The following is an 18,211-nucleotide window of genomic DNA, read 5'->3' as shown; positions in this document are numbered from 1 at the left end:
TGCCCTGAGGCCATGCTTTCTTGGGACAATTGGGGCTTGGTGTATGTGACAACTCGGGCCTGGAAAATGTCTAAGAATAGCTGAGACCTGCAGTGCTGGCTAATGCTGGAATCTCAGTCACTCCATATCTCAGTTCAGTTTCACCCACAAACCACACACCCCCTGCCCCCTTCTCTGCGCCAGGTCACCATCTTGATCCCATTTCCACCCCTGGAGAAGGAAGCGTCTCCGGTCAAACTGGTGAATCCAGCAGAAAGCCTGGAGGCCACTTTAGTTGGCCTCACCCCTGCCCCCAGACTCCTCCCTTCAGATTATTTAGGAGGTCTTCACAGTCTACTTAAGCGCCTTGTCCTACTTGACCTCTAATGTCAAGCTGTGTTGAAACCCCACTCTTGTCAGTCTTGTGAGACTGATGGGACACCAATTTTGTGTGAGGTCGGTGTGTGTTGACCTAGCATAATAAAACACCTACAAACCAAGAGATAGCCTTGCTGTGCTATACATTCAAGGGCAAATGAAAGAAGGCAAAACAAGGTTGGGGCGAGGGTACGGTGTCTGGCCTGAGAAGTCCAGTCTTCCAGTTTCCCTGCTCCGGGGGTTTCCCATGTGGCCGGCCACTGGTTGAGATCCAGAGGCCTCCAGGCCTCCAGGGGGCGCTTACCGCCACAGAGCAGCCACCCGGGCGTGGCCAGGGCTGAGCAATCATGATCACCGCCGAGGCCGAGGCTGAGTCAGCGGACCCTAAGGTGCCCGAAGCAGGGGCAGTCAGAGGAGACACAGAGCTCAAGGAACCAACATGGCCCTGGGTGAGCCCGGGGCCCGAGCAGGAACGGGGGCGGGGTGGGTGGTACAGGCTCGGGAGCGCCGGCTTCATGCCCAGCCATGCCCCCTGCTCCGTAGAAAGATGCCCCGATCCGGGCGCTGGTGCAGCGCATCCACCAGTTGCAGGCTGAGCGTGCGCAGGCCTTCCACCGCCTGGAGGAGTAAGTGGCAGCGCGGGGGTCGCAGGGTTCAGTCCCCTACCTGCTCCGGAGGGAGGCGTGCCAGGGCCAGAGCTGGGTCCCGGTGCAGCTGCTGGGGCCCAAGCGGGGTGGGGTTTGCGAGATGACTCAGGGTGTATCTCCACCCAGCGGGGTGGCTCTCCCTTCCCCAAGCTCAGCGGAGTGTCTTGGGTTCCTCTGCAGGAGTCATTGTCCTCCACACACGGGTCCAGGGACACTTGATAGGGGCAGGGCTTTCAGCTGGCCGATGGGGGTGCAGGGCCTGTGAGCCTGGGGGCGTAGCCTCAGTACCCACCCTGCCGCAGAGGCCACCACCAGTACCTGCGCAGCGGCCCGCCATACGACTTCCCGAGCTACCGGATCACAGTGCACGAGGTGACCCAGGCCTTCGCCGCTGCCTCCAGGGAGGTGCTGGCGGTGGAGGCCGAGCTGGCCGGCCCTAGAGCGCAGCCGCTGCTCGCGGGCCACGTGCGAAGCCTACAGCAGCTGGAGCAGACACGCCTGGCCACGGTGAGGCCCTGCCCCCTACTCCAAATGTAATCTCTCCCTCGGTGGCCTGCTGGGTCCACTCTGGGCCACATAGTCGAAAGGCCATAAGATTCCAGTCCCTGTTCCTGGAGTCCCAGACCCCACCCCACCACAATCTTCCTCTAAGGCTTCATTTGAGATTCTCCGACCTCCTGGTCTCCACCTGTCCCGCAGGGTTTCATTCCAGGCTTTTAGTCCCAGAACATGTCCATCCATCCCAGTCCCTGCTCCCTGTCCTGGATGACCTGCACCCACCCCCACAATGCTCCTCCCCTCTGGCTATTCTTAATGCTTAATGCTCACCTCCCTGCATATGGGGCAACCTGGGTTTTTCAGCCCCGCCCTCTCCCCCTCCCCCGCAAATAATCCTGGACCCTAGCCTAGGTTCTGGACCTACTCCTTCCCTAGGGTTCCATTGCCTCAATAGCCAATCCTGCTGAGATACACTATTCCCAGGCTAAGTCCACCCAAAGCCACACCCATATCACATTCTACACAGGGATTTCTAGGGATTTCTAGATCACCCACACTTGCTTTGAACATCCCAGTCCTAATCTAGGTTTCTGGCCTGCTTCTACCCTGGGATTATAGCACCCTGAGACCCTCAAAACCATGAGGCCCCACCTCCTGTGCCCCTGCAACCAATACCTGGCTGACTGCTGGTCCCACCCCATGCCAAGGTGCAGCCTACCCAGGTCTCTAAACTGAATCCCAGGCTCCTCCTGTGCAAAGCACCGCCCTGGCCCCACCCCTTTGCTGCTTTTCTGGTTGTTTCTTCCTGATGCATGTGTGGGAGGGCAGGGGTGGCCTCTTCCTGCAGTGATATCCTCCCTGCTGCCTCCCCTCACCCCTGCACCAGGTGGCCCTGCTGCAACTGATGGGGACACAAGAGCTCACAGGGCAGGAAGACACCCTACAGTTGCACCAGCTGAAGATGAAGTGAGTGCCTCTTCCCAGTGGGCTGGCCATACTCGATTTGCACATGGTCCAGGTGCACACTCCCAGCCAAGTATGCCCTAGGGCTGGCACTGTCAGACCCTACGGGTGTACACACTGGAGTTCACACCTGGTGGTTCCCAGACACACAGCACATTCCCCTAGTGCACACACCCTCCATTTCCATACCAGACTCACTATTCATTTCTGGGACAGCTGCCCATCTCAGACACACCAATCCCACTCATGTGGCTGGACTTACAGCTTGGACACGGTCACCCAGACCCCACCAAGGACAAACCTGCACATTCCTGCCCTCACCTCCCAAACACACTCTGTCGACGTGTGCCACAGTCGCATTGTACACCCTCCTGATGGCACCCACCCACCCAAGATGGCCTTTTCTCTCTTCCCACTGAGACATACAGGCCCAGCCCTGCTCCCGGGCACCCAAATGGCCCTCCTGGCTCCTAATGCCATCTAGAAGCTTGGGGTGGGCAGGAGGGCCCAGGGCTTGCCACAGCCCCCTCAGAGCTGCACAGTGGAGGCTAACTTGCCCCATCTGGGTTTTATTTATAGTTCCCATCCACTTTTATAGGGTAATTAAAACCATGGAAGCCATCAGCGAGGTTCTCCAGGACCTCAGGTTTGATGCAGAATCTGCTGAGTGATGGTGACTCCCCAGGGACCCGCTGAGGGAGATGGGAAATGAGTCAGGCGGCGCCCAGCTCTGACTGCTAGCTGAATAGGGTTGAACCTCACCAGGCTGTTGACCCTCCATGAGGTCACCGCACCTCCCACAATAAAGAAACCTTCATCTGCAACTGCTCTACTGTCTCTGCATCTTGGAGTGGTGGGGTGTGTATACCTATTGAGGGGGCCCACAAGGGCAGGAATGGAGGGTGGAAGACTCCCCCAAGACTGATGAAACTCTGGTGTTTTCAATCACATTCTCCAAGGAGTTTAGAACCGGATAGTTCCAATCCTGGGGAGAAAGAATCTGAAATTCTGGGAGAATTTCAATTGCAACGGGTCATTAGAAGTCCTCATGCCTCCCCTACAGTCCCCACCCCAGGCCTCTGTAGCCCCAAACTCACCTTCACAATCAGGGAACCAAAATAGCTCGTTTATTTAAAAAGATTCTTTGGAAAGGTTCTGGTGAGGGAATTAATAACTCCTCTTTACCCTCAGCCCTGGTAGGGGTCCAGGGCAGCTTGGCCAACCTTCACACACACACACACCACTGGGTGCACCCAAGGGTGGCCTCACATGGAGGCCAGAGATGTGATCCCTGAAGCTCAGAGTACCCACTCCAGCTCCTGCCAAGGGTGCCCGGGCACCATGAGGTGAGGGTACAGAGGTGGCCCAGTCTGGTTGCAGTCCTGGGTCTCCACGAAGCAGGGAGGGCAGCCTCCAGCCCCTAGAGCTTATCTGGCAGGACCTGCAGGCAGAGGTGAAGCCAGACTAAGAAGAGAATCCTACCAGGTGTCAGCACTTCATAGCAATTTAGGAGCCCCCTTTACCCCCACCCCAACCCCCCTCCCATTCAGGTCCTGGCCGGCCCTTCCACTTTCAGCTGGGTGACTTTGGGCAGGGTACTGCCTCTCCCTGGGCCTTGGTTCCCCATCTAAAAAGTAGTATCTATCTATCCCAGGAGGGGTGTTATGCCCTTGGCAAAGGCCCAGCATGCAGTAGGCGCTCAAACATGCTAACTTGGACCAGTATGTTCATTCATTCCTGACGATGCTGTTCCACTTTGGACATTTCCAAGGAGTTGGGTGCTTACTAGATTAAAAGCCACAGGGTCAGGCACATTTGATGCTAAGTAAATGCTGGTAAATAAAACAAGAATGAACGTGGGTGTTCACAGCCTGTTGGCCACCCGGAAGGCCCAAGTCTTCCTATAGCCCACCCACCTGGGCCCCCTTACCTCTCGCCGAGCTGCGTCTGCCCGAGGGCAGGATCCCCTCGTCCTGTGCTTGTAAGGAAGGAGGTGGTGTCGGGGGCTGTGCACCCACCGCCCCACCCCACCCCACCCCTCGTCCCTTGCCCACGGGTCCCTCCTTCCTACCTGGTTTCGGGTCTTGTGCGACTTCTGCATCCAGGCTCTCCACTGGTCGTAGAGGCGGAAACTGAGGTTCGAGCAGTACGCGTGCTTCTTGAGCCAGCCCAGGAACTGCTTGAGCTCGCGCCTCACGGGCCCCGAGCTCGGCTCTCCACCCCGCGGTTCGCACGCCCCGCCGCCCGGGCCCGAACGCTCTGTTGGGGATGAAGCGGCAGCGTTAGGGCGCGCCCGACAGAGGGCGCGCGCGGACAGTGGAGGGAGGGTCCCTGCGCGGTGGACCGCGCTCCCCTCGGGCACCTCCCCCCATTTCCCCGAGACCGCGTCCTCCCCACCGCCCAGCCCAGCTGCGCCCCTGAGGAGGTGGGGGGTAGGGGAAGGAAGGGGCTCCTCCTCCACATCTCCTCCAGGAACCCGATTCCTGTGGCCTGAGCCAGGTGTGAGTGGAAGGGGCTGGGGGAGAAGGTGAGAGGCCAAGGCCGGAGGGATGAGACAGAGCAGGGGGAAGAGAAAGGGAGAGAGATGCAGAGGCAGAGATGAGAGATGGGGACCAGGAGAGACAGGAGATGCAGGGAAGACCAAAGCCATGGGGGTCAGCCAAGGAGATTCAGAGGGAGGAGGAGGGGTGGAGAAAGTGGGGGAACAGGGACAAAAAAAAAAAAAAAAAAAGACAGAGGGGAAGAGAGTGACAGAGAATCCTAAGGAGACAGCCCCTGGGAGTATGAGCCAATGGGACCGGGAGCGGGTGGGAGGGCCAGGTGGGAGGCCCGCCTGCAGGTCCAGCTGCTGGACTCAGCCAGCCCTGAACAGGCCGGCGGATAAGGACATCGGCCTCACGTCATAAATAACACAGGGGACCCGCTGACAGGCCCTGGCACAGCCCAGGCCCCTGCTGGCCTCCCCCAGCCTCCCCAGCCTCCTCTGCAGACGCAGCCGCCTGCTGGCTCCCGTGCAAGAATCGCAGGTGCTGGGCACGAGCAGGGGCCAAGGCTCAGCCCCTCCCAGTCATGCTAGCTCCCGCCCCTCCCAGAACCTGGAGGGCCCCACGTTGGGGGCTGGGGAGCTGGCTGGACTAGGCTCTGCCCCTCCCTGGTTCTGAGACCCTCTCTGGGCCTTGGTTTCCCCATCATCCCAGGAGTGAACCTGGGCCTGTTTTTCCAGCAAAAGGAGTTCAGATCCCTATATGACCTTGGGGGCTGGCTAAACCTACTGAGGCCAGAGTGTCCTCATCTGAGAAAAGGAGGCCTACCTTGGGGTGAAAGCATGCGGGGAGCAGGGGGCCTTTGGTAGTGCTCACTTTTCATGGGTTATCATATCTCAGTAGTCTGTACAATAGTCTGAGATAGGAGTCATTACCATCCCCACTTTCCAGATGGGTAAGCTGAAGCCAGACATTTCAAGTAACAGATTTCATATCATTTCACAAAGGAGAGAAAGGAGGTCCATGGGCTCAGAGGAACCCCAGATGGCAAGGGGAGCCAGACCCAGGCCCCTGATCATTCCCAGCCCCCTACCTGAGTCAGAAGGGGAAGCTGAGGCCCTTCAGAGGGAGAGTTGGCAGCCCATCAGCCTTGGAAGCAAGGGTCTCAAACTCACTTGCTTGCCCTTAGGAGCTGGGGACGGGGTACAGGTTGGTGAAATGGGCCAGTTGGCGATGAGGCAACTTGAAAGACAGGACCTGCCATGGGGGGCAAGCCTTTGCTAATAGGGGCTGTGGAGCAATGCTGGCTGTGTCCTGTTACATTTTCTGGACAGTTTTTCTAGGGAATATAGGATATTTTTGTTAAAACATCCTGTTTTTAAATGTCTGCAAGTAGATCCAAAAATTTTGGGGTATTTGTGTGTGCGTGTGTGTGTGTTTTTTTGTTTTTCAAGTAACAGGTGAAAGAAAATAGATCCGGGGCCAAATTCAGCTCTGGGGTCACCAGTTTGAGACCTCTACTTTCCTGGAAAAACAAAACAAGAAAACAAAAGCCCAAGCCCAGGCTGGTTCAGCGCTGGTCCCATAACCACCCACCCATGTCGGGGTGCTCACCACTGCGGGGGGTGGAGGCCGCCGTAGGGTGGCTCCACTCACTCCAGATCCCTGCCTTCTTGGAGCCGTAGATGCCAAAGGGGTTGCAACGCACTTGCACGAAGTAGACGGTGCCTGGCTTCAGGCCCGCCAGGCGGCAAGAGGTCTGATTGCTCACATCGTCCACCACCTGGGCGGCAAGGGCAGGGTCAGAGGCCAGGGCAGGGGGCCAGGGCGGGGGCGGGGCCAGGGCGGGGCGGGGCGGGGCCGGGGCGGACACCTTCCAATCCACACTATCCTCCACGCGGTAGCGGATCTGGTACTTGGCTTGGAAGAGGAAGTCCTTGAGGGCGGGCGGGGAAACCCAGCGCACGCTCAGCTGGTCCTCCAGGCCCCCAACTCGGCTCACGTGCACATCGGGCGGGGGATCGGTGGTCACTGGCAGGCGGGGTGGAACAGGGCTTAGTCATGGGCCCCTGGGACCTGCCTGGCCCCTGCCTGGGTTCAAATCCCAGAGCATGTGGCTTAGGTGGCACCTGCTTCCGTTCTCCTCCCCCTCCCACCCCCTCGAGGCTGGTGGATTACATTAGACAATATTCAGGAAACACTCAGCGCCTAGAAGCACTCAATTAATGTTAGCTGTTATCACCATTATTATCTGTGACAGGAGAAACATAATCCTATCTTCAGGGAATTCTGTAAAAGCAGATACTGCCTGGCCGATGATATTATGATGATGATTCCCAGGAGGCCAGGGGACCATCACCACACACCTCCAGCACCTTCCCACCTTACAAAGTCCTCAGTGTGCTGGGTGCAGAGGGACAACTGAAGCTGAGAACATGCCCTCCGCAGCTTCAAGACTGAAGGAAGCGAAGAGGGAAGGCTGGGGTGGGGGTGGCTCCGAGCCAGGGTGGATCTGGGATCCTTCTGGGAGCCTGTGGGAAGCAGGGAGAGCCGGCTCTCTCCCTGAGGCCTTGGTGAGGGGCCGAATGGGTTAAGACACAGGCCTGCTCAGGGCTGAGAAACACCCTAATTAGATTAAGCCCAATTCTGCTGCAGATCATCCATTTCCTGCCTCCTGCCTGCCCACCCCCCCTCCACCCCAGCTCCAGACTGTGGCTTCCTGGGGTGCCTCAGACCTGGACAGCCCCTCCCAGCTGGGGAGTGAGGGCCCTCTGGCACACCTGGGCTTAGGGGAGGAGGGGGGCCAGGCCAGGTGTTCTCAGCAGAGTGGAACTATGCTGGCTGATTCAGGGGGCTAGAGACTGAAGGGCACTCCCTGTCCCAACCAGCAGGATTGGACCAGAGATGACTGGGCTTGTGGGGTGGGGGGATCGGGAGGTGCCTCACCCACATCCAGGATGTCCAGTGTGAGCACATCTGAGCGGGCCGAGCCCAGCCTGTTGGTGGCTTCCACCCAGATCTCGTAGGGGGTAAAGAGGGCCAGGTCCTTGGGGATGTGGCAGGAGTGGGGTCCCACCGTGTGGTACTCCTCACATGTGTTGTCCTGCCCATACCACCTGTGGGGACGGGGGCGTGAGGACGCATGAGGGTCCCTTAGGGGCTCAGTGCTCTCACTGGGGCAGAACACTGGGCTCCGAGGGCAGCCAGGCTTGGCAAATGCCTCACAGCCAGGCTGTTACATGTCACCAGGGGCCATTACCAACCTCAGCTTGTACTTCAGGGAGTAGTTGGTGTGGAGGAAGGTCTCCCCGTGGGCCCCCGGTGTCCAGCGGCATGTCAGGTCCTTCATGTTCTTGGACCAGCAGCTGATGTTGAAGGGTTTCTCTGGGGGCACTGAGGAGAAGGTGCAGGGGCTGAGGGTCTGGACTGGCTGTGGATAGGCAGAGGCGCTGCTGGTCGCCAGCCGGCCCCACCTCAGAGAGGAAGGAGGGCAGACAGGGTGGAGGTTGACACGACCCCTTGTGTGAGCTCTCTTAGGGACTGTGGGGGGAGGGTCTCCAGGCTTTCATTCCCACCCAAAAGCCCATACCTCTCAAGTGTGCATGCCCACCATCCAGCCCTGGGCCAGAGGGCCCATGATCCATGCCCCTTTAGGGGCAGATGCTGCTCCCAAAAGCTACCCCTGAGCGTCCTGGGGGCCACTTACGGCCAACATAGAGGCAGGAGCCCGCTAGGATGCTGCCGTCTTGAGCGTGGCACACGAGGTTGTCCCCCGACTGCTGCCTGGATCCGTTGAGGTTGGCCAAGGCGAGGGCCAGGGTGGAGGCGTTGAGCATGCGGGAGAGCTCGGGGGGCAGGCGGCGCCCATTTAGGGTCCAGTAGAGGCCCTCTGCAGTAGGGCCCTGCGGGTCCCCGTGCACTGAGCACGTGGCCTGCAGGGAGGAGCCGATGAGGAGTGTGGGGTCCTGGGGACTGATCACAGCCGTGTCTGGGGTCAGAGAAGAGGACCCATCAGGCCTGGGGTAGAGCTGCCCCGAGACCACCATGCTGGGACCTCCAGGACTCATGCCGAGCCCGCCAAGAGCTCTTTCCTATTATTACTCCCCTTTTACAGATAAGGAAACTGAGGTTCAGTGATAACTCATTCAAGCCCCTTCATCACTGACCCACTCAAGGTTCCGAGTGGTTACAAACCTCAGACAGAAATGTCCACTCCCATTCAAGTCATTCCTGCTCTGCATATAGTTCTGGAAAACCCTACACTTTGCTCTTTTAAAAATTTTATTTTAGGCCTGAGGGTCTCACACACAGTAGGGGAGGGATTCCCTATGAAAATCCTGCTCTTTTATAGATTAAAAAATAAAACAAAACAAGGCTCTGAGAGATTAAGCCCCCTGCCTAAAGTCACTGACTGAGAGAAGGGCATGCTATTCAAACTCACATTTTTCTGTCTCCAAAGTCCTGCTCTGTGTTGGAATGGAAGGTGGCTGGGCAAGTTGTAGACCCCCAACCACCATTCAAAGGGACTTGACTCAGTCCCTTAACTCAGTCTGTCCTTTGACTCATTTTTCCTAATCTGAAAAATGGGAACAAGAACGTTTCTGGTCCCCAGGTCCATTATGATGATTAGATTCTGGGAATTGACTTCCTAAACTGGGTTCTGTGAGCTGGGGGCTGAGCACTGGGCCTCAGGGGCGAAGTGATGGATGCCTCCCCTCCTGCTGGCCACTGGGGTAGCCCAGGGCTCCCTTTTATGAAAATCAGAACCTAGGAGGAGATTGTTTTACCCACAGGGAAACCAAGAGCCAGAGAAGGGGGTGGGTACTTACAGTCCAAGCCCCTGAAGCCCCTCCCTGAGTCTCTGTCTCTCTATCTGGGAAGAAGGCATCGAAGTATCAAACACATGCAGTTGTTTGAAAGGAGTGAAAATACTGTCGTTAGGACAGCCCTGTGGGACCTTTAAGCCAGGCTGACCTGGGTTCGAATGCCCTCAGCTCACTGTGGAAATTCGGTGCAGGCACTTTACATCTCGGAGTCTCTGGGAAGGAGCCTCTCTCTCCACCAAGAGCAGTTAGTTGTGAGGACTCATTCACTCACTTGTTCGATCCTTCCTTTATTGATCAGTGTGCCAGGAGCTGGGGGCACCATGGTGACCAAGATACCCAAGACTCCTGCCCTTGTGGGCCTTGAATCCAAGAGAGCAGCAGGAAAGATAGAAAACACAAATAAATACCTAAGAGAATAAATAGGGAGGAAGTAAAGCACCAGTCATTAGTGCAGCTCCGTGGCCCAGGAGGCCTGTCTAGGGAGGTGGCATCTGAGCTAAGACCTGAATAAAGTGAAAGAAGTAGCCATGCAAATATGTAGGAGAGCGTATCCAGGCAGTGGGAGCAGCAAGTACAAAAGTCCTGGGGCAAAAATAGTAGGAAATGAGGTCTGGGAGGTCAGCAGGGAACTGACTGGCAGGGCGTATTCCTGGGTTCTGAACCAGGGGAGTGATTAACATTTTTAAAAGATCCTCAGGCAACTGCAAGAAGGGACTGCAGGGGGAGCAGAGGGACAGAGGGGCAGAGGGGAGAGCAGCCCAGCTTCCTTGAGATGGCAGCCAAGGACAGGATGATCCTGGCCCCCTGGGATGCCCCCTCCCCGCCCCCCCCAAAGCCGGCGGCTGCCTTGTGTTGGCCTTCACGGCCCCAGATGGGAGAGGTGGGGTGGACACGGTTCCAGGGGCCAGCCCTGACAATTTTCTGGGGCAAACTTGGCTTGAGGGCCATGTCTTGCTTGAGCCTAGAATCGCAGTTGCGTTTGAGGCTTGGCCCAGGGCTCTCCGGAGGTCTCAGCATCCGTGCGAAGGAGCCGGCTGAGCGGGCCAGAGCCGAGGAGGCGGGGTTGGGGGGGGGGGGGGCAGGGGGCCGCCCGCCCCGGAGGTCCCAGGCAGCCAGCCGCTAGCTAATTCGGAATTCCTCCGGCATGAACTCGGGCGTGCCAGCATCTCTGCCCCGGCCCACCCACCACTTCCTGCCTGCCCCCACCCCCAGCAGGGTGGGAGGCAGAGGCAGGCCAGGCCTGCCCAGACCCAGACCCACTCCCAGTCCTCAGTGGGATGGGTCACATCCCTCCTGCACCCGCCCCCCATAGTCACAGCCTGGTCAGGAAAGGGCTTTCTGGGGGGTCCTGGCCAGGGGGCATTGCCCCTCTGCCACACCCGCCTGGCCTGAACTAGCGTTGCCCGCCTGCCAGCAGCTGCAGCTGCCCTCCAAGGGCTGGGCGGGGGACGGGGCGAGAGGGCAAGGCCAGGCGGGCCTGGACAGGCCAACCCCCCCCACCCCAGCTCCAGTAGGAAAGGTCAGAGGGAGGCCTTCTCCTCCTGGGAGGTGGGTGCCAATTCCAGCTGGAGCACCTGGGCAATTCTTTTTCCCTCTCCAGTTCTCAGTTTCCTCTTCCATAAAATGGGAGGAAAATATATTCTACCTGCTGGGGAGATTAATGAGATGAGATCAAGAGGTCCAAAGTGCCTAGGAACTATTAGGATTAAAGCCCCTCCCAACTCTGGGGTCCAGGCTGGCTCCGCACTCCCCACATAATGGGTCACGGTACTCAGGACCGGGATGTACACATTCCGGGAGGAATAGCCCACTGAGGTTGGGGGGGCCCTTGGCCTGATTTGGGGGCCTCCTAGAAGGCTTCCCAAAGCAGATCCCTGGGCTAGTCTTTTGGACAGCCTTCCCACCCTACATCCCTGTCTCCATGCCATTCCTGCAGAGCTGAGGCCTTTAAAAGTTTTTTCCTTCCCCACTTCCCAATCTGGAGCCGCTGCTGTTATTAAAAAGAAACACCATGTGTTTTAAAAGGGAAAAGTGTGAGATTCTCTGCAAGCAATACAGGAGGGTGGCCTCCATCCTGGGGTCCCTACAGGGGTCCCCATCTCCCATCCCACTGGTACCTGCTGACACTTTACAACCCACCCGCCTGCTGGTCTGGTCAGGTGCTGAGACACACCGTAAGTAGAAACATATTGCCAAGGTGTGAGAATCTTTTATTTAATTTCTTCCCCTTAAAGAAAAAAACTCACGCACAACACGCCCCCGCCTCCCCCCACCCCACCCCCCCCACCCCCACTTTCCCTGCTGCTCTACAGTCTGGGAAACAAAGCCTGCCACAAACACGGGCACTTCAGGGCCTCAGGCACCTGGGGAGAGCCTGGGGCAGCCCCTCACCTGCCCAGGCAATCTGGACTGCCGGGTTTTCAGCAAATTCCCCTAGAGGGTGCCCAGACCCTGCCCTCTCTGGAGGAGCACCGCAGTGAGCCTGCAGATAGCTCTTTGCAGTGTGGGGCGACCTGGGCAGCAGTGTGTGTCCACCTGGGGCACCCTATGTGTCTGCATGGGTGTGTGGAGTGACTATGAGGGTCCCGGGCAGCTGCGCCTGTGTATGTGTTCTGTGTTATATCCCCTCAGGAATAAGTGTGTGACCATGAAAGTGTGTGTGCCAGGGATGGAATGTGTGTGCGCCCGATGGTGTGCGAATGTGCATCTGGGATGCAGTGTGTGCGACTGAGGGCGAGGGTGATGGGCCACAAGCCAGTGTGTCTTTGTGTGTCTCTGGGTGTGTCCTAGAATGGGTCTGGATATAGAGACTGTGTCCTGGAGGGGTATGCATGTTGTGGAGGAGAGAGTGCGGCAGGCCAAGAGCTCCCGTCGGGGGCGGGGGTCTTGGCCTGCCAGGCTGTGGGTTTGCGGGGAGGGAGAGGGGGGCCCAACCAAGGCTGGGCCGCGGTGCCCGGACTCATTGGCTCCGATTCCTCTCCCTCTCACCCCACTGGCTCACAAAGATTTCTCTCGCTGGAGGCTACCAGCCGGGCGCAGCCAAGCCGGGAACGGTTCCGAGTGGACTCGGTGGGTGAAACTCCGTGGACCCCCGCGAGCAATGTCCCGCTGGGGGAGGGCGGCGGCGCCGGCCCGCGGAGAGGCGCGTCCCCGGGGACCCCGGGCCGCGCGCCAGGCGGCCAGAGCCGCCCCCTCCCGCCCCGCCTTCCTCGCGGGGCTCATCCCTCCACCGGGGGCGGGAGGGGGGGGTGCTCGGGGCCGGCACCCAGCGCATTTTCCGCGTGCGCCCCCGCCCAGGATCCGTGCCCCGCGGTCCGCGGCTCAGAGTCTGCGGACGCTGTTGCGTGCGCCCGCCGAGTCCCAGCATGCAGAGGGTCCCAGTACGCGGGCCCCCCAAACTCCGGGGGGCCGGGCCGGGCGTCTGGGGCCGGGCCGGACGTCCTCGGCTCCGGCGGCCCAGGTAAGGCCTCGGGCGCGAAACCTGGACCCTCGGGCCAGTGGACTGCTGCGCTGTGCGTCCCGCAGGTGAGGGCGCCCCGAGGGCCGTGCCGGGGGCGCCTTCCTTTGTTCCCGGGCCGTCCAGGTGGCGCCTGCGCTCCCTTCCCTTCCGCCCCCCTGCGGCTGCCCCCAGGGCGCACACTCTCCACCCAGGGGGTAATGGGGGAGCCGGGCGCTGGATACTCACGGGCTCCTGATCCGTCTCGCGGAGCCCCGAGGACGCAGAGCAGCAGTAGGGGCAGCAGCGGCGGCGGCCGCCGCGCGGATTGGGCGGCGGGGCCCAGGCGGCCGGCGGGCATGGGGCCGGCGCTGCCGGGGGGCGCGCGGCGGGCAGAGGCGGCGCGGGGCGCGGGAGGGCGAGGACTGGGCAGCCCGCACGTCTCTGGGCGCGGGCGCGGAGGCCAGAGCAAGTCTGAGCAGCCGAATTGACAAGGCGCTAATGCGCCGCTGGCCCCGCCCGGCCCCGCCCCCGGCCCGGGGTGGGGGGGAGTGGCGGCCCCGCACCGGCTTCTCCGCCGCCCGCCTGCCCGCGGGCACCGCGCGCCCCACCCGTCCGGCCTCCGCCCTGCCGCACACCGCGCGCTCTCTGTCCCGCGGCCCAGAACCCCCTCCCACCCAACCCCAACCGGCCTGGGACCTTCCATTCGAACCCAGCCAGTTCTAGGTTCCCCACCCCACCCCCAGTGTGGGACCTGGCGCCCCCACTCCGTTTCCATATTCCCGCACACTTCTCTGCACCCTGCTCTCGGCCCCTTGCCCCTTCAGTGTCCCCTGTGGCCCTCAGCCCTGGCCGCTCCTGCCCCCGCAATCGTCTGTTTCAGCCTGCACCACAGCTTTGGTCCCGTCACCCCACTGAGCGGTCCCTGAGCTCCGCCTGCTTCCACCTCCAGTCCCCCTCCCTCCCCAGGGGCCTGAACGTCGCTCCCTACTCGCCCCACGCCACTGGCGGCGTGCGGGTTCCATCAGTCTGGTCCCAGCGGCCCCCCTCTCGCTGCATCCTGCCTCTCCTCCGTCCTCACGGGCAACCTCCGGCCCAGGCTTTGCTGGAGAGAAAACGCAGAAAAAGGAAGCACGGAGTCCCTGGCACTCATTCTGGCTCTGTAGTCCCCCCTCGAGCGGGATGGGGCAGAGGTTCCTCGGGGTTTGGGGGCCTCAGGAGGGAGCTCCTGCGTGGGCAGACAGGGGAAAGGGGCCCCTGTGGGCGCGGGGACGCGGCCCTGTGCGCGTCCTGCCCGCTGGCAGAAACGATGCCCAGGAGGAGAGCGGTAAGAAGGCCCCCCATGCTCACTGACACCCCCCACGGAAAAATCCGCTCAGCGGCCCCGCGGGTGGGGTGCGCCACGCAGTGAGTAATCGCTCCGGCGGCCGCCGCCCGCTGACTCCAGGTAACGCAGGCTGCCGGGAGCGATGCGAGTCTGTCTTACTGTTTTTGCGCAGGAATCCTCTGTGTTATTATTTTTGGCTATTGCTTGGGTTTCGGGACCCCCTTCCAGCCCGGACGCCTCATCCCCCTCCTCCCCGTCCCTGGCGGATCAGGACGCCCAGGATAAAAGGGTCCCTGAACTCAAGGCCAGAAATGAGAGTTCCTGCCGGGCCGCGATTTGGGTCGAAGCCCCGCCCCCGGCCGCTTGTCCTGAGAGGGGGGGGCGGGTCTCTAACTCTCCTTTCACGGGGTTCCCTGAGGCCTGGACCTTCACGCATGTCCCTAACCAGTTAATGGGGTAAAAGTGTCTGAAAGGGGCTCAGGAACCTCCACCTTGTTTGCTCAAGGCTGTCCTCCACCCCTGCTACTTGGGTCTCCAATTTAGAACCTAGACTGTCAGATAATAGAATTGGGGTTGGAGTCCTGGGGGCTCTACGCAACTGCCCCCCAATCTGTACTGTAGATGGGTTTGGTCTTTTACTGGAACCACCCAGGCCTCTGCCTCAGTTTCCCCCATGGCACAGTGGGTGACTCCTAGGCTAAGGGTTTCTGTGGAAAGATGCAGTGCCGCAAGGGCCCCACAATCTAAGTGCTTAGCATAGCACTGAGGACATGTGATTTTAGAGCAGAGGTGGTCCCCAGGCCTCAGTTTGTCTCCTCTGAAAAATGGGGCTGTAATCCCACCTGCCACTGGGTGGTCCAGAGGGTGACGTGGAGGTGGCAGTTCTTGTATGGAATTGTGTTCAGGATATGTGCCACCCCTACTCCCCCCCTTCAAAGTTTGACTCCCTCTTTGGAACACTTCAGGCTTCTGGAGGAAAATCTTGATATTTCCCCCCAATCTCTACTCCTCCCCAAGTCATCCCTGGGTCTTAGGAAAAAGCTCCCCCATCCACCCAGGTGCTCAGGCCAGAGACCTGGAGGCGTGCGTGACAACTCTCTCCTTTGTGCATCCCCCACGTCCCATCCATCAACAAATCCTGTTGGCTCTGATTCCAAAATACATCCCCATCCTGAGAGTCTGACCCCCTTCTTCCCACCACATTTGGGCCTGCGCCCCACCACCTCCCTCTGGGGTGTCGCTGGCTTCCTCTGGGGTGACCTTGACCCCATACCTTCCCCATAATCTTCTGTCCCCATCTGCATTGCAGGCAGAGGGAGGGAACTTCTAAAAGAAGTGAAGCAGGTCTCCTCTGCCACATTCCTTCCCTCCCCTCCCTTCCTCTTCTCCACCTTCCTTTTCCCCTTCCTCTCCCTCACTACGCTCCAGCCACTGCAGCCCCATTTCCCCAAACACATCAGGCAGGGTATTTGTACGTTTGCTGTTCCCTCTGCAGGAGTGCAATTCCCCCCAATCTTCCCCCAGTTAGTGCTTTCTCTGCCACCAGGTCACAGGTCAAGCGTTGTCTTCTCAGAAAGACCTCCCACCCTTCCCAAGCACTGTCTATCCCTTTCCCCTTTTTAAATAGTCTTTGTAGCACAGCTCTTCAAACATCAGCTTTCTCTGGTGACTTATTTCCTTTAGACTGTGAGCAGCTTGAGAGCCATTAGGACCCTCATGTTGGGTCCAGGACAGGAGAAGAGCTCAGTGAACATTTGCAAAATAAAAAGATAGAGAATTCTCAGTCCCTCCAAGCAGCAAGAAAACTCAGTCCCAGTGTATCATGTTGCCTAGGGTCCTAGCCAGGCCTATGCCCCTGAAGTGCTGTGTGACCCAAGCCAGTAGCCACCCCTCTCTGGTCCTTACCGATAGAAGGGTATGGATTCTTTGGATTTCCCAATCCTGTCCAACCCTGTCCTGAAGTGTGCCCTCTGCCCTCTGGGTGACCTTGACCCCATACCTTTGACTTTAAGGAAAGATTTGACCTCTGGGTGCACCCTTCCTTAACCTTGGTGTCCCTGTGACTTAACCCCTTCTTCCCCAGTTGCAGCACCTCTTTGTTCAGGGAGAGGAACCAGCATTGATGGAACTTCTAGCAAATATTGACCCAAGTCCTTGAAGGTGGCTGGGAATGTACTGAGGGGGCCGATGAAGGGAGGGCCCCACATGGGCTAGGGGAGGGGCTCTTCCCTAGTCTTTCAGTCTCTGCACCTAAGGATTAGGTTGGGGGAGACCCTCCAGCCCCAGCTCCCTGCATCAGGCCAGGGCTCTGAGGCGCCACTGGGGGGAGGCCATGGTTACAGCACCTTTAGGGTCCCATAGAGACCCAGAGCCAGTAGGAATGAGGAGGGCACAGAGCTGTCTCTCCCTTGAGACACCATCCCCACCCCCATCCCCTGCTTAGATTAGCTGCCTTTTGGTTCAGGCCAGTGTTCCCAGGAAGTGGCGACAGTGAGGTTCTGGACTTGGACTTGGGGTGGGGGTGGGGGTCGGGGGGAGCAGCAGAATAAGGTTCAGGACCTGTGTGCATAAGACCGAGGTGCTTTATCATTTCCACCCAGGAGGCTGAGGCTGGGGAACTGGGATGCCTGGGTTACAGGCACTGGAGGTGGGAGTCCAGGTCAGGGCCAGTGCACTGAGCGTGAGCTCCCTGCCCGTCTTGCTCTCTGGAGAACTTTGGACGTCTGGGGTCCAGGAGGCTGACAGTTGGGTGACATTGTGCCCCTTTCCCCTGCCTCCCCACTGTCAGCAATCGCTGGCGCCAAGAGGCCATGCCTTCTCCCCGCCTGTACCCAACTTGGGGGTGGGGGTCAGCGGGGTCGTGGTGAGGGCGGCAAGGGACAAAGGGCGCTTGTCCGATGCCCGCTCTGACCGCAGCTGCTGCTTCCCGGACGCCGGGCTCTGCTGATTCACACCCAGGCCGGTCGCAGCGCGCCCCCCCCTCCCGCCTGCAGCCCCCACCGGGCCGCCCCAGGGGGTAGGAAGTGGGGGGGGGGGCGAGGGGCGGCGCCGAGTCAACTTTCCCTCTTAAGCCCCGAAGGAATGTCGGCGGATTTCCTGAAATCCGACCCTGGCCGCCCGCCGGCCCTCCCGCCCCTCACCTGGACCTGCTCCCTCGGGAACGACAGGAGGGGCGAGCGGGCTCACCTGGGGGGCCGGGGTCAATTCCTCCTTCCGCTTCGGCCCCCAGCAGCCTCGCGGAGCAGAAAGAGGGGCGGCGGCAATCTAACCTTTCCACTCCTCTCGGGAGACCAAGGCCAGCGGTCCAACCCCTCCTGCCTCAGTTTCCCCCTCCGCAGGACTCGGCTGTACTTACTTCTTTTTCCGCTCTAAGAGCGACGCCTAGTATCCCCGACGCGCGTCCTCCAATCTTGCCGTCGTTTGCTTCTCTAACTTGGACCGACACCCTTGGCCACCCTGAGCCTCAGTTTCCTCATCTGCAAGCTGGGAAATGCTGCTGGTACTTCCTTACACATTTATTGCAGGAAACTGCCTGGGAAAGGTTTTGTTTGCGATAAATGCAGGACGGTAATTGCGGAGGGCGTGAGCGCTCGGGCTCTGGAGCTGACATGTGTGGGCTTGCATCCTAACTCCGCCGCCGGGGCCTGGGGCCTGGGTTTCCCACCGGGGAAGTG

At 59.7% G+C, this 18,211-nt stretch overlaps 2 protein-coding genes across 10 annotated transcripts; one reads left to right on the top strand and one right to left on the bottom strand.

Moving 5' to 3' along the window:
• Window positions 1-637: 637 nt before the first annotated feature.
• On the top strand, window positions 638-3,293 carry REX1BD (required for excision 1-B domain containing). Its single transcript, XM_081092416.1, has 5 exons — window positions 638-806; window positions 901-983; window positions 1,307-1,511; window positions 2,389-2,468; window positions 3,064-3,293. Exons 1-5 carry the CDS (start codon window positions 705-707, stop codon window positions 3,134-3,136), a joined length of 543 nt encoding a protein of 180 aa, XP_080948542.1. The 5' UTR covers window positions 638-704; the 3' UTR covers window positions 3,137-3,293.
• A 282-nt stretch (window positions 3,294-3,575) lies between these two features.
• On the bottom strand, window positions 3,576-13,571 carry CRLF1 (cytokine receptor like factor 1; the record flags this gene model as incomplete). Of its 9 annotated transcripts, none has more annotated exons than XM_081092409.1 (10): window positions 3,576-3,906; window positions 4,252-4,297; window positions 4,396-4,443; window positions 4,537-4,724; window positions 6,563-6,731; window positions 6,822-6,979; window positions 7,895-8,064; window positions 8,212-8,341; window positions 8,655-8,936; window positions 10,046-10,068. In XM_081092409.1, 8 exons carry the CDS (start codon window positions 8,782-8,784, stop codon window positions 4,271-4,273), a joined length of 1,020 nt encoding a protein of 339 aa, XP_080948535.1. In that variant the 3' UTR covers window positions 3,576-3,906; window positions 4,252-4,270. The 9 variants fall into 9 exon arrangements, with proteins under 9 accessions (XP_080948535.1, XP_080948527.1, XP_080948530.1 ...); XM_081092401.1 differs by lacking the exon at window positions 10,046-10,068 and adding an exon at window positions 9,778-9,976 and having other exon boundaries at window positions 8,212-8,421; XM_081092404.1 differs by lacking the exon at window positions 10,046-10,068 and adding an exon at window positions 9,778-9,976 and having other exon boundaries at window positions 4,396-4,438; window positions 8,212-8,421.
• Window positions 13,572-18,211: the final 4,640 nt, after the last annotated feature.

The sequence above is a fragment of the Myotis nattereri genome (genome assembly GCF_964212035.1).
Source record: "Myotis nattereri genome assembly, chromosome: 5".
Classification (NCBI taxonomy): Eukaryota; Metazoa; Chordata; class Mammalia; order Chiroptera; family Vespertilionidae; genus Myotis; species Myotis nattereri.
The sequence above is the reverse complement of the archived record's forward strand: the minus strand, read 5'-3'. Positions and strand labels throughout refer to the sequence as shown.

Bases quoted from the DNA above. Each gene is read 5' to 3' on its own strand.
- REX1BD (XM_081092416.1), top strand. From the start codon at position 705: ATGATCACCGCCGAGGCCGAGGCTGAGTCAGCGGACCCTAAGGTGCCC. The intron at 807-900 runs GTGAGCCCGGGG...CCTGCTCCGTAG, and splicing joins AGGAACCAACATGGCCCTGG to AAAGATGCCCCGATCCGGGC. The intron at 1,512-2,388 runs GTGAGGCCCTGC...CCCCTGCACCAG, and splicing joins AGCAGACACGCCTGGCCACG to GTGGCCCTGCTGCAACTGAT.